Source organism: Pipistrellus kuhlii, unplaced genomic scaffold (genome assembly GCF_014108245.1).
Source record: "Pipistrellus kuhlii isolate mPipKuh1 unplaced genomic scaffold, mPipKuh1.p scaffold_m20_p_2, whole genome shotgun sequence".
Taxonomy (NCBI): Eukaryota; Metazoa; Chordata; class Mammalia; order Chiroptera; family Vespertilionidae; genus Pipistrellus; species Pipistrellus kuhlii.
Genome location: NW_023425515.1, coordinates 36,463,210 through 36,476,606, shown reverse-complemented (window position 1 = coordinate 36,476,606; position 13,397 = coordinate 36,463,210). Strand labels below are relative to the sequence as shown.

The window sequence follows — 13,397 nt, the reverse complement described above, 5'->3', positions numbered from 1 at the left end:
GAAAGTCTGTGTTCTGCCAAATTTCCACAGCAGCCAATGCCATTTCTATCTTGCTTTTCTCACATTATGTTAAAAATGATCTGTTGGTGGGTTTGTTCTAACACCATGTAGTTCAGAGAGGCTAAGCAACTTACTCAAGGTTGTGCAGTTAGAAGGGATATGGAAACTGTCCTACAATGCAGCCAGTAGGACATAGGCTTTGAAGTCAGGAGAGGCAGCCAGACAATGTTAAGACTTTGGGCAATTTATACTCTCTGAGACTCAGTCCTAATTTCTTTTTATAAAAAAAGTTAATTGATTTTAGAGAGAGAGAGGAAGGAGATAGGGATGAAGACAGTGGGGCAGGGGGAAAGAGAGAGAGAAAGAGAGAGAGAGAGAGAGAGAGAGAGAGAGAGAGAGAGAGAGAGAGAGAGAGAGAGAGAGAGAGAAATAAATTTGGTGTTCCACTTATTTATGCATTCATTGGTTGCTTCTTGTATGTGCTCTGTTGGGAATCAAACCCACAGGCTTGGCAAACCAGGATGACACTCTAACCAACTGATCTTATCACCCCGCCTAAGGCTACCTAATTTTCCCTACATTAAAAATAAGTGCTGTGAGCATCAAGATAAAACACCACTAGCCTAAGAAAATCTGAGCTTTTGTCCTTTATCACTTTCTGTATAACCTTGGGCAAGTGACTTGGGTCTCTGGATTAACTTTATTAATTTTAAAAAATATGTATATTTTTTTCATTGATTTCAGAGAGTAAGGGGGAGAGAGAGAGAGAGAGAGTGAGAGAGAAACATCAATGATGAGAGAGAATCATTGAATGGCTGCCTTCTGCAAGCCTCCTACGAGGGACAGAGCGCAAAACCCAGGTATGTGCCCCGACCTGGAATTGTGACCTCCTGCTTCATAGGTTGGTGCTTAACTACTGAGTGACACTGGCTGGCCCACTTTATGAATTGAAAAAGTTACAGTAAGTATTCTCTAAGATTCCTTCATGTGCTAAGATTCTATATTCCAAGCCATCCTAGGGTTCTTTTACAGTAGGGGTGTCGAACTCAATCAGAGAAGGGGCCAAAATCTAAAATCCAGCCTAAATCGCGGGCCAAATGGTTTACTGAACAGTCATAAACTGTCATTGTGATGGAAACGCAGCGGAGTGCAGTGATGACAGCGCGGTGCGGGCCACATTGCAAGGCCTGGTGGGACGAATTTGGCCCGCGGGCCTTGTGTTTGACACATGTGTTTTACAGAGAACATTTATAAATTTAAATATTTTTATTTTTTTTAATGTATTTTTTTATTGATTTTTCAGAGAGGAAGAGAGAGGGGGAGAGAGTTAGAAACACCGATGAAGGAGAATCATCGATCAACCGCCTCCCGCACACCCCCCACTGGGGATGTGCCCGCAACCAATGTACATGCCCTTGACTGGAATCGAACCTGGGACCCTCCGGTCCGCAGGCTGACGTTCTATCCACTGAGCCAAACCGGTTTTGGCACAATAAATTTAAATATTTGTATAGGTTTGAATTCAGCCTATATTGTAAACTTTAGAATAATTGTTTCCATGGATTGAGTACTTGCTGTATAAAGTAGGAAGGATTCCTTTTATTTTTTTAAAAAAAATATATATATTTTGTTGATTTTTTATAGAGAGGAAGGGAGAGAGATAGAAAGCTAGAAACGTCGATGAGACAGAAACATTGACCAGCTGCCTCTTGCACACCCCCTACCGGGGATGTGCCCGCAACCAACGTACATGCCCCTGACTGGAATCGAACCTGGGACCTTTCAGTCCGCAGACTGACGCTCTACCAATGAGCCAAACCGGTTTTGGCTATTTCTTGATTTAGTGATTCCAAACTTTGGGTAGCTCAAGTCAAATATACTGATATTCATGAAATAAATTTGTGTTAATCCATATAAAGTATTTGATAAATAATTTTAATACCTTTGTATGTTGACTAATTATTTTGTTTTATTTATTTATTTTAATATATTTTATTGATTTTTTTTTTTTTACAGAGAGGAAGGGAGAGGGATAGAGAGTTAGAAACATAAATGAGAGAGAAACATTTATCGGCTGCCTCCGGCACACTCCCTACTGGGGATGTGCCTGCAACCAAGATACATGCCCTTGACTGGAATCGAACCTGGGACCCTTCAGTTCACAGGCTGGTTAGGGCTAATTATAATATTTTTAGTCAAACCTCATCTCTTCCCCTTATTTTAGCAGTCCCTTTTCAGTAAAATTTTGTCATTCTTGAGGCATAGCTACCAAAACTATATATAACATAGTAAGTACTGCCAAACCAGGGTTTTATAAAATATTCTATTAATATTTTCTTTCCATTACATCTATCTAATATTTCCATTACAAATATCTAATATTTCACTGACCTTGTTGACAACAGCACAACACTAGATCAATATCCTTAGGAATAATAATAATAAAAAAATCCTTAGGAATTAACCGTGGCTTTCCTCTGTGCTTTGAGAAGCTCTGGTATTCTAGAGTAGAGACAGATTATCTAGAACACATGTGTCAAACACAAGGCCCGCAGGCCAAATCCGTCCCGCCAGGCCTTGCAATGTGGCCCGCACCTCGCTGTCATCACTGCACTCCGCTGCGCTTCCATCACAATGACAGTTTATGACTGTTCAGTAAACCATTCGGCCCGTGATTTAGGCTGGATTTTAGATTTGGCCCCTTCTCTGATTGAGTTCAACACCCCTAAAGAAGCCTCTATGGGCATGGGAGAGGGGAGGCTGTGTGGGAGAGGTTCCTGGTACCATCTCTGTTTCAAATTAGAGCAATTCTGTTTTCTCATTGGTAGCTCTGAAATATCTCCACAGGAGAGCCTGGTACTAAGGGACCAGTCAAAAATACACGTGGCCGAAACTGGTTTGGCTCAGTGGATAGAGCGTTGGCCTGTGGACTGAAGGGTCCCAGGTTGGATTCCGGTCAAGGGCATGTACCTTGGTTGCGGGAACATCCCCAGTAGGGGGTGTGCAGGAGGCAGCTGATTGATGTTTCTCTCTCACCGATGTATCTAACTCTCTAGCCCTTTTCCTTCCTCTCTGTAAAAAATCAATAAAATATATTAAAAAAAAAATACATGTGCAAGCAAGTAGGCTGCTTTTTCTTAGACTGTCAGTTTGAGGAGGCTTTGGAAGAGCTGATAGAGATGGACGTAGGGAAAAACTAAAGGACCCAAGTTAGCTCTTGGAATAAAATTTACATTAGATTTAACTTTAAAAAGGAGGGAGTAGTTACTTTTAAAAAGTTTGGAGACCACTAGTCCACAAGTGATTCCCAAGTTCCTAAGAACAGCATCCGAACCAAATTACATAGTTTTTATAAAACTTATTAGCTGCAGTCAATAACAAGTTTAGTTTAAAATATGTTGGTGAGTTTATTGTATTTGCATACTTGCTTTAAGTTTGTTTTGCCGCTACTTGTACAAATGAAAAAGATAAAATAGCATCACTCTAGATAAATATATCTCTGCCTGACTGCCAAAGTGAGTAAAAGGAAAAAAACTGCTTGGATTAGACGTTGGCATGTTTTTGTACTCAATGCAATGCCTTTATTTTCCAATGCTTCTTAGGCATTTAGACTCCAATGGCGCATGAAAAGAGAAATATGGTGTACTATCACGAATTCCAAATTGAGAGAACAAACTATCCATTCAAAAGTACAGTGTCAAATTGTTTATATCTTTGGTTTATCTATTGAGGTTAGAAATGGAAGGAAATACAATTTGAAGCCAAAATACCCAGAGGGTGAGTAAAATAAAGGATTCAGCTGTGGTATTTATTTTGGAAATGTACCAGCAATAGTGATAAAAAGTGGTTTCTCTTACTTTACCCAGGAGGACAGCCATTTTGTGACGCCATCTGCCTTTGTTTAGAGAAGCAACTCTGATCCAAATATTTAACTGTGAATTATAAATCCAGACATCACGGCCATTGATTCTTCCACCTTCAAATGCAAAACAATGCGCATTCAATAAATATGTACCTATCACCAAAGGATCTGTGCCCAAGGCATAAATAATAAAACACGGGATTTCTTCACTCAGCCCAAGGATTTAAGAATTCAGTTCAATAAATGAAAACAAGGACCCTCTGAAAGCTTAATGCAAATAGTTCTACAGAACAGACTTTAACATTGCCAACAGTTATCTTGAGAAATAATGACAGCCTGGCTCGCGTGGCTCAGTTGTTGACCCATGAATCAGGAGGTTATGGTTAGATTCCTGGTCAGGGCACATGTCCAGGTTGCCGGCTTTTTCCCCAGTGGGGGGTGGCCAGGAGGCAGCTGATCAATGATTCTATCTCTGTCTCCCTCTCCTGTCCTCTCTGAAACAAATAAAAATATATCTTAAAAATAAAATAAATAATTATAGGCCTCAAATAATAAAATGCAAACTCTGAATTTTACAAATATATATAGATTAATTTAGGAGTCGGTCATCAGAAGCACCCGAAAAACAGAATTATTATTATTATTTAAAAATATATTTTTATTGATGAGAGAGAGAGAGAAAGAGAAAGAGAGAGAGAAACACATCCATGATGAGAGAGAATCATCGATCAGCTGCCTCCTGCACACCCCCTACTGGGGATCAAGCTGGCAACCCAGGCATGTGCCCTTTAATTACAGGAATTAAACCTGTAATCTCCTGGTTTCTAGGTCGGCACTCAACCACTGAGCCAAGCTGGCTGGGCCAGAATTATTTTTTTAAAAGATATTTTATTTATTTTATTGTTTAAAGTATTACATATAGTAGTATATATTGTATGTATCTCCTTCTCTACCCCCCTATTGTCCTTCCCCCAGTCTCCCCTACTCCCTGTCACATGCCCTCATTCCACCCCTCCCCCCCCAGTATCTTGTGTCCATTTAAAAAAATTTTTAATTGATTTTTTACAGAGAAGGCAGAAGGATAGAGAGTTAGAAACATCGATCAGCTGCCTCCTGCACACCTCTTACTGGGGAAGTGCCTGCAACCAAGGAACATGCCTCTGACCGAAATTAAACCTAGGACCTTTCAGTCTGCAGGTGGATGTTCTATCCACTGAGCCAAACCGGTCAGGGCCAGAATTACTTTAAAAATTTTTTTAAAAATGACTGAGTTTTAAAAAGGCATACCATTGTACAAAATAAAATGTCTTGTTATATGTTCAATATGTAGTAATCTAGTGATCTGCAAAGCTAGTAGGATTAGTTAATCAATTAACAGACTTAAGACCATAGATACTGTAGTTACAGCAAAATGTCATCTTGGTTTTATTTGTCGTGTAAACGGATCTGCCTAAAGTGGGCATAATAACCAGTGTCACTGTTTTCTTCTGTGACACTTTTAATTTAAAACAACCAAGCTATGTTCAAATTAAAAGTAGCTACAACAGTTCTTTATTACCTGAAACAAGAATGTCATTCCTTAGTGCACAGACTGCATACTCTGATTTGGTGAATTCCGGAAGCTTAGCCAAAGACTTCCATTCTCCGGTCACAGGATCGTAGCACTCAGTGTACGGAAGGTTAAACCCTCCGACGCGTTCACAGCCGCCAACGACGACGATCACCTCCGAGTAGCCGGTTGACCTAGAATGATTATAAGAATGAATAAGCAATATGGTTAAAATATACTCAAGATTATTTCAGACCCTAAAAGCATACCATAAAGAACGTGGAATAGTATTATAAACAGTTTAATTTATTCTCTTTGAATGTACCAATTAACACAAGCTATTAATTGCTACTTTGAGAACATTTACAAGGGATTTAATGTTATTTTTTTCCACAGAAAATTCCTGAGTATTTTTTTTTTGTTGAATTTGCCTTAAAAAATGGAAAATGGTCCAAAGAGCCTTACCTAACTCAATCGGAACTCTGGTAATATTAAGGATGATTTTCAAGTGAAGTTTTGCAGTAATTGAGATGTGCACCACCACACAAGGTGATGATGCACTTTTTCTAAGTGTAAGAAAATGATATTTCTCTGTCAGATTGCTAGGTCTAAAAAAGTCACTTCACAGTATAATCTACTACCCTGTAAAGGAGTACAGTTACGTGCCACATAAGTTGTTTGGGTCAAAAACAGACTGAAGATAGAAGGAAGGGGGTAGGGGGTCTCATAAGACGGTAATGGAGCTGAAAAACCCCCATCACCTAGTGACATCAGAGCGGCCATAAAGTTGCAGTGCAATGCATCACTCATGTTTGTGGAGATGCTGGTGCAAACAAACCTATGGCACTGCCAATCATATAAAAGTATAGCACATAGATTTATGTGTAATACATAACACATGAAAATTATAGTAAATGAGTATATTTATGTATTAACTATACTCTATTTTTAAAAAAATGTATTTTATTGATTTTTTACAGAGAGGAAGAGAGAGGGATAGAGAGAGTTAGAAACATCGATGAGAGCGAATCATCCGTCAGCCGCCTCTTGCACATCCCCTACTGGGGATGTGCCCGCAACCAAGGTACATGCCCTTGACCGGAATCGAACCTGGGACCTTTGGGTCCGCAGGCCGACGCTCTATCCACTGAGCCAAACCGGTTTTGGCAACTATACTCTACTTTAAATCGTTGTTTTGGAGTGTACTCTTTACACTTGTCATACCAGAAGCAGCCTCATACATTTTGCTTATTGTGTCTCCTGACTGCATCGTTTTCTCTTGTGTTTGATTTCATCTCAAGTAGTCTTGTACAGAGGCAAGAGGCAATACCGTACAGTCTAGGTGTGCAGTGGGCTATTCAGCCTATGTTTGTGTAAATGACTCCACGATGTCTGCATATAAAATCACCTAAAGAGGAATGTCTCAGAATGTATACCTTTCACTAAGCAATGTGATTGTGTATGTATAGAAATTATTAAAAAAAATTTTTTTTAAGTTAAGTAAATTTAGGTAATCCCATTCAAAATGTTGGTAGTCACTAAAAATGTTATTACAGTTTATAACAAAGAATGTTAAGAAAAAAGCAAGATAAAAAGCTGTACATGCCAAAACTAGTTTGGCTCAGTAGATGAAGCATCGGCTTGTGGACTGAAGGGTCCTGGGTTCCATTCTGGTCAAGGGCATGTCCCTTGGTGCAGGCACATCCCCAGTGGGGTATGTGCAGGAGGCAGCTTATTGATGTTTCTCTCTCATTGATGTTCTTAACTCTCTATCCTTCTCTCTTTCTCTCTGTAAAAATTCAATAAAATATATTTTGAAAAAAGCTGTACATAAGGTACAATTAATACTTATATTAAAAAGGGCTGCACCCAGCCAGTGTGGCTCAGTGGTTAGGTGTTGACCTATGACCTAGGAGGTCATGGTTTGATTTCTGGCCAGGGCACATGCCTGGGTAGCAGGCTTGACCCCCCAGTAAGGGGCGTGGCGTGCAAGAGGCAGCCAATCAATGATTCTCTCTCATCACTGATGTTTCTATCTCTCTCTCTCCCTCTCCCTTCCTCTCTGAAATCAGTAAAAATATATTAAAAAAGAAAAAATAAGATAAAAGAAAAAAAGGTCCTGGCTGGTGTGGCTCATGTTAGTTGAGCTGTCCTATGCACCGAGAGTTCAACGGTTCGATTCCCAGTCAGAGCACATGCCCACGTTGTGGGCTTGATCTCTAGTATGGGCACGCAGGAGGCAGCCAATTGATGGTTTTCTCTCAGAGATATTTCTCTTTCTCTCCCTTGCCCTTCCTCTCTTCTCTCTAAAATCAATAAAACAAATTTAAAAAATAATAGACCAAAATGCTAATGATGATTGTTTCTGGATGTGTGGCTTTCCCACTTTCTAACATAAAATTTCAAAAATAATGAGCATGGGCTATTTTTAGAATGAAAAAACAACTTTTAAGAGCATTAGGAGAGTCCCAGAGTTTATGTTGAACACTGCCTTTTTAATTTTGTACTTTAAATTTAAGATAGAGACAGGAAAAACTAAGGGCTTATCCAAGCTCACTTTGTTCATAAGGGTCTATGGGATTTTAAAGTTAGTTGGCTTTGCCCAGGCCAGTGTGGCTCAGTTAGTGGGAGTGTTGTCCTCTGCACCAAGAGGTTGCTGGTTTGATCCCCAGTAAAGGCACATACAAATATGTTATTTACCTGTTTATACAGTGAATGCATAAACAGGTAAATAACAAATTGATATATCTCTCTTTCTCTTTCCCTCCCTTACTCCTTTTAAAATCAATAAATAAAAATTCTAAAAGAAATTATGAGATATGGTTTTTACTTTCCAGAGTAGCAAAGATTTACAAAAACTAATAATATGATATGCTGACAAAGGAGTTGAGAAATAGATACTTTCACATTTTTGGCTGAAGTATAGTTTGGAAGAAAATTTTATACAGTAGCTACCAAAACTAAGAATGCCCATATCCTATGACTGAGTTGACTGAGCAATTCTATTTCTAGTAATTCAAATTATAAATTATCAGTGTATGCAGACATATGCACAATACTGAGCATTCTTTGTAATGACAAAAATCTAGAAACAACGTAAACATCTATCATTAAGAGATGAAGCAAATAAATTATGGTATCCATATATGGGGCACTATACAATTTTTAAAAAATGATTTGAGACCTGGCCAGTGTGGTTCTCTTATATGGATGTTTTTTTTTTTTTTTCTCTTTCCACCTCCCTCCCTCCCTTCTGCTCTCTCTAAAAATCAATAGAAAAAAATATCCTTGGGTAAGGATTAACAAACAAAAAAAGATTTGAAAAAATTCATAACAAAAGTAAAAATAAATGAAAAAAAAAAGTATTTTATGTGATGATATAGAACAATCAACAAGATACTTTTAAGTTATAAAAACAAGGTGTAAAACTGTAGTACCCTACTATCTGCATAAACAAAAGTGGGAGTACGTGGGTATGCACACATGTGTGCACACACACACACCATACTTATATGCAAAGAATATTTCTAAAAAAGAGTTCAAAAATTTGGTAACAGAGGTATCCTTTGGGACAACTGATATACCAAAGGTCAGGTAGAGGGAAAATTACAATATATATATGCTTTTATATAATAATGTTTGAGTTCAAAATAACAATGAATTAACATGTATTAAAAATGGGAAACCCCCTATCCTCTAATATAAAATAACATCCTTAAGAGGGACTGGAACAAAAATTCACAACAAAAAATTTTAGTCTTGCCTCTGCCACTAAGTAACATTATGACAAGAACAAATTGGTTCATTTAACTGTGCTTCAGTTTTATTACCTATAAAATAAAGACTGAAGGTATTTATTAATCTTAAAAAACTATTTTTTTTAGATTCAACATTATTTTGTATTAATTTCAGGTGGACAGCATAGTGGTTAGATAATCATATACTTTACAAAGTGTTCCCCCTGATGTTTCCAGGACCATGCAGTATCATACCTAGTTATTACAATATTATTATTTTTTAATTTATTTTTAATTTATTTTTATTTTTTAAATTAAATTATTATCTGTGTACATATTTTAACATTGCCCCCCCTCCCCCCATATTACAATATTATTGACTATGCATCCTAGTGGCTATTTTGTCACTACCAGTTTGTACTTAGTCCCTTCACCTTTCATACCCAGTCCCCCAGCTCCTCTCCTTTCTGGCAACCATGAGTCTTTTCTCTATATTTACAGGCCTCTTTAAACTAAAACACCATTTCTTTAAAGAACACACAAAAAACAGTTTTCTCAAATGGTTCCTAATAGGAACTTGAACCTTGTTCTCATTATGGCAGTTATATTCCGATATTCATTAAATAGTAACTGATTATTGGACAAGAGGTAGGAGCTTATTAAATATTAGCTACCTATTGCTCAATGGAGTATAGCAAAGAACATTTTTCCCCTCATAAATATGAATAATTTATACTTAAAATGAACCATTTGATAGCAAGCATTTCTGCTTCAATCACATTTCCTATTCTGTAAAAGTGCAGCATAAATTTAAAATGTATTTTCTTCATGAAACCAGTAATACTTTTTATTAAGTGTTTTTGTGTGTGTGTGTCTGTGTGTGTGTGTGTGTCAAATGCTAGGGTATGCATTCTTTCATATGATATCTCTAATACAACAATTTAAAAAAATATATGTATTTTTATTGATATCAGAGAGGAAGGAGGAGGGAGAGAGAGAAACATCAATGATGAGAGAGAATCATTGATCGTCTGTAGCCCCACACTGGGGATCGAGCCTGCAATCCAGACATGTGCCCTTGATTGGAATTGAATCCAGGACCCTTCAGTCTGCAGGCTGACACTCTATCCATTGAGCCAAATTGGCTAGGTACTCACAACAATTTTACAAGGTACATACTATTATGCTCATTTTACAAATGCGAAAACTGATACATAGTGTAGTTAAAGTGCCTTGCCCAAGATCATAGAATTAACTAGTATACAGCCAGATTATAATTAGGCCTGTCTGTTTCTGAAGTCAGTACTTTAATATATTTTATTGATTTTTCACAGAGAGGAAGAGAGAGGGATAGAGAGTTAGAAACATCAATGAGAGAGAATCATTGATCAGCTGCCTCTTGCACACCCCCTACTGGGGATGTGCCTGCAACCAACGTACATGCCCTTGACTGGAATCGAACCAGGGATCTTTCAGTCCGCAGGCTGACGCTCTATCCACTAAGCCAAACCAGTCCCGCTGAAGTCAGTACTTTAAACACATCATGATGCTTGCACTTGGTGTTTATTAAAAAATAATATTATGGCCCTCGCTGGTTTGGCTCAGTGGATAGAGCATCAGCCTACGGACTGAAGGGTCCTGGGTTCGATTCCAGTCAAGGGCACATGCCCGGGTTGCAGGCTCGATCCCCAGTAGGGGGCATGCAGGAGGCAGCCAATCAATGATTCTATCTCATCATTGATGTTTCTATAGCTCTCTCCCTCTCCCTTCCTCTCTGAAATCAATAAAAAATATTATTAATATTATGTATTAGCACAGACATTTAAGGTTGCATAATATATATTATTAAAAAGACAACTGCTCTTCCTAACCTTTGCTCCTTCTGTGACTGGTCTCCACTGTTTTGTCTTCATGCACTCAACAAGTCAGAATCACAAAAAAGAAATTGTTCTGAAATAAGAGAGACTTCATGGAAATAACCAGATGCAGTAAGTGATCCTGGATTAGATCCAGATTCATTAAGGAACAGTCTGGAGGAAGTATGTATATGAATTGGGTATTAGATGATATTAAATAACTATTAACTTTAAGTGTGGTATTATTTTGCCTGTTATCTTTTTAAAAAGATGCATCCTCAAGCAAAAAATAAAATAAAATAAAATAAAATAAAATAAAAAGTAACATTGGCTGAATGAATGAATGAATGAATGAAAGAAAAAGTCTGGACTGAGATATAGGTTTGATAGTTAATAGCATGCATGGTAATTAAAACCATGAGAATAGATGTGATCGCCTAGGAAAGTGTGTAAGGCAAGACAAAGAGATGTGAACCAAAGGGACTATCAACATTCCCAAGGCTAGATATAAACCATCAACTGGAAAAGAGCAGCTGGATAAGTAAGAGGACCATGAAGAAAATGGTACTCCACAAGCTAACGGAGTTTCAAGAGGGATTAAAGCAATTTATAATGTCAAATTCTAAAGAGAGATGAAGCTGGATAAAGACTGAAAAGAGGTGTCTAACAAATAGCAAACAGAAGGTCAGTGATGATTTGATTGAGAGGAGTTTCAGGAGAGTGACTGGAGCAGAAGTCAGAGGAAGGAACTGCAGTTGAAGAAGTGGAGACATCACCCCTTTTTCAAAGAAGTTTGGAGTTTTTCAGAAAGATGATAACCTGTACAAATAATACATATTGTTCAGATAATGAAATTCCTAGTGCTGGGTACTAAATGCAGTAACAAGTAAGTGAAAGACAATATGAGGGACAGAAGCTAATTGCAGAGTTGTAAAATAAAGGATTCATCACAAAATAAATATCTGCTATTACATTCATAATAGTCTGTAAACTCAATATAACTATATATTTTTTTCTTTCTATTAATATTTGCCTTCTAAAGAAAGGTGATATAGCAATCTTTTATATAGATGTGATCCACTGTATAAAATGGATTGGTCCCCTTCAAAATTGCAAGTAACTTTTTAGAAATCAAATAATTAAGTGAATCAGGAAAAGTATTTATTATCTTCATCTAACCTAATTAGCCTGAGGCTCCAAATGTTCATTCAGGTCATTTCTTTGTAAATAACATCTATTCAATACATTAATATAATAAAAGAGAAACATGCAAATTGACCATCACTTCACAATGCCCACCAGCCAATCAGGAGTGAGTATGTAAAATAACCTGACAAAGATGGCAGCCTCACCCCCCCAACCACTCTGGCGTCTGGGCAGCATGCATAAAGGCACAGAGTAGCTGGGCTGGGCTGGGCTGGGCAAGGCGGGATGCCTGCTATGAGGAGGAGGGCGGGGGAGGGGGGAGGAAGGGGGAAAGAGGGACGGAGGGAGCTACAGGAGAAACACTCTAGCTGGAGCGAAGACTGAAGGCTCTGGCCTGAGTGAAGATGGAAGGCAGCAACCAGAGCCAAGGCCTGGGTCCCGGGTGCTGAGGAAAACCAGTGCCGGCAGCCAGGGGAAGAAAAATCTGTTGCACAAATCTTCATGTAACGGGCCTCTAGTTAATAATAAATGATTTATTTTGATTTTACAACATATATCCCTTGGTCCCTATTTTAATTTTATGAACTATGCAGAATAGGTATTAGGAGCCCTATTTGATCCCAAAACACTCTTCTGCTACAAGGGACTCTGTTTGGAAGAAGGAGTGATTTCCGTGGAGGGATACTGTGCATCCAGAAAAGTTGTGGAATATCCCTGAAGCTGTTTAGTTTTCTTAATACATTTAAAAACCTTGGCCTCTCCACATTTTTAAACTCAGCCCAAATCTCTGAACAGTCTTTAAAACAAAACAAAACAGGAACTTAGAAAAAAATCAGCACACTTATAGAATAAAATTGTATTTTTTTTATCCTTTGTTAAACAATTAACAATTTTTAAAAAACTAGAGTCAGTGTTTTTGTTTTATTGAGATATAATTGTACAATATTTAATGGCATTAAACATAATATACATTTTCCAAATTCTGTATGATGATATAAATTTTATAATCAGAAAAAAATTTAAAAATTGAGATTAACATTAAATATAGTAACTATGGCAATGAGAAAAGATCTGAAGGTTGGGTTTTATATCTGAGAATCCACTCAATGTACATGAGCTTAATTACTCCACCTCTATATTTCATGTTGTCTGTTAGTCTGCCAAAGTCTTTAGCTCCTTTCTATCCAAACTCTCTCTGGAAAGAAAAGTGGAATGCTTTGGGACTCTACAAAGGCTACAAGAAATTA

The 13,397-nt window shown here is 37.8% G+C and overlaps 1 protein-coding gene across 4 annotated transcripts in view; it reads right to left on the bottom strand.

Annotated features, from left to right (window-relative positions):
* Positions 1–13,397, bottom strand: part of KLHL24 (kelch like family member 24) — a 40,434-nt gene that overhangs the window by 11,538 nt on the left and 15,499 nt on the right. For 3 of the 4 annotated variants that reach the window (XM_036447843.2, XM_036447845.2, XM_036447844.2), the window contains 2 exons: positions 5,421–5,605; positions 3,858–3,976 (listed from right to left, as the gene is read on the bottom strand). In XM_036447843.2, coding sequence (XP_036303736.1) covers positions 3,858–3,976; positions 5,421–5,605 — 304 coding nt within the window. Of the gene's footprint in view, positions 1–3,857; positions 3,977–5,420; positions 5,609–11,703; positions 11,793–13,397 lie in introns of those variants that run through there. The other variant, XM_036447846.1, reaches the window with a different exon arrangement.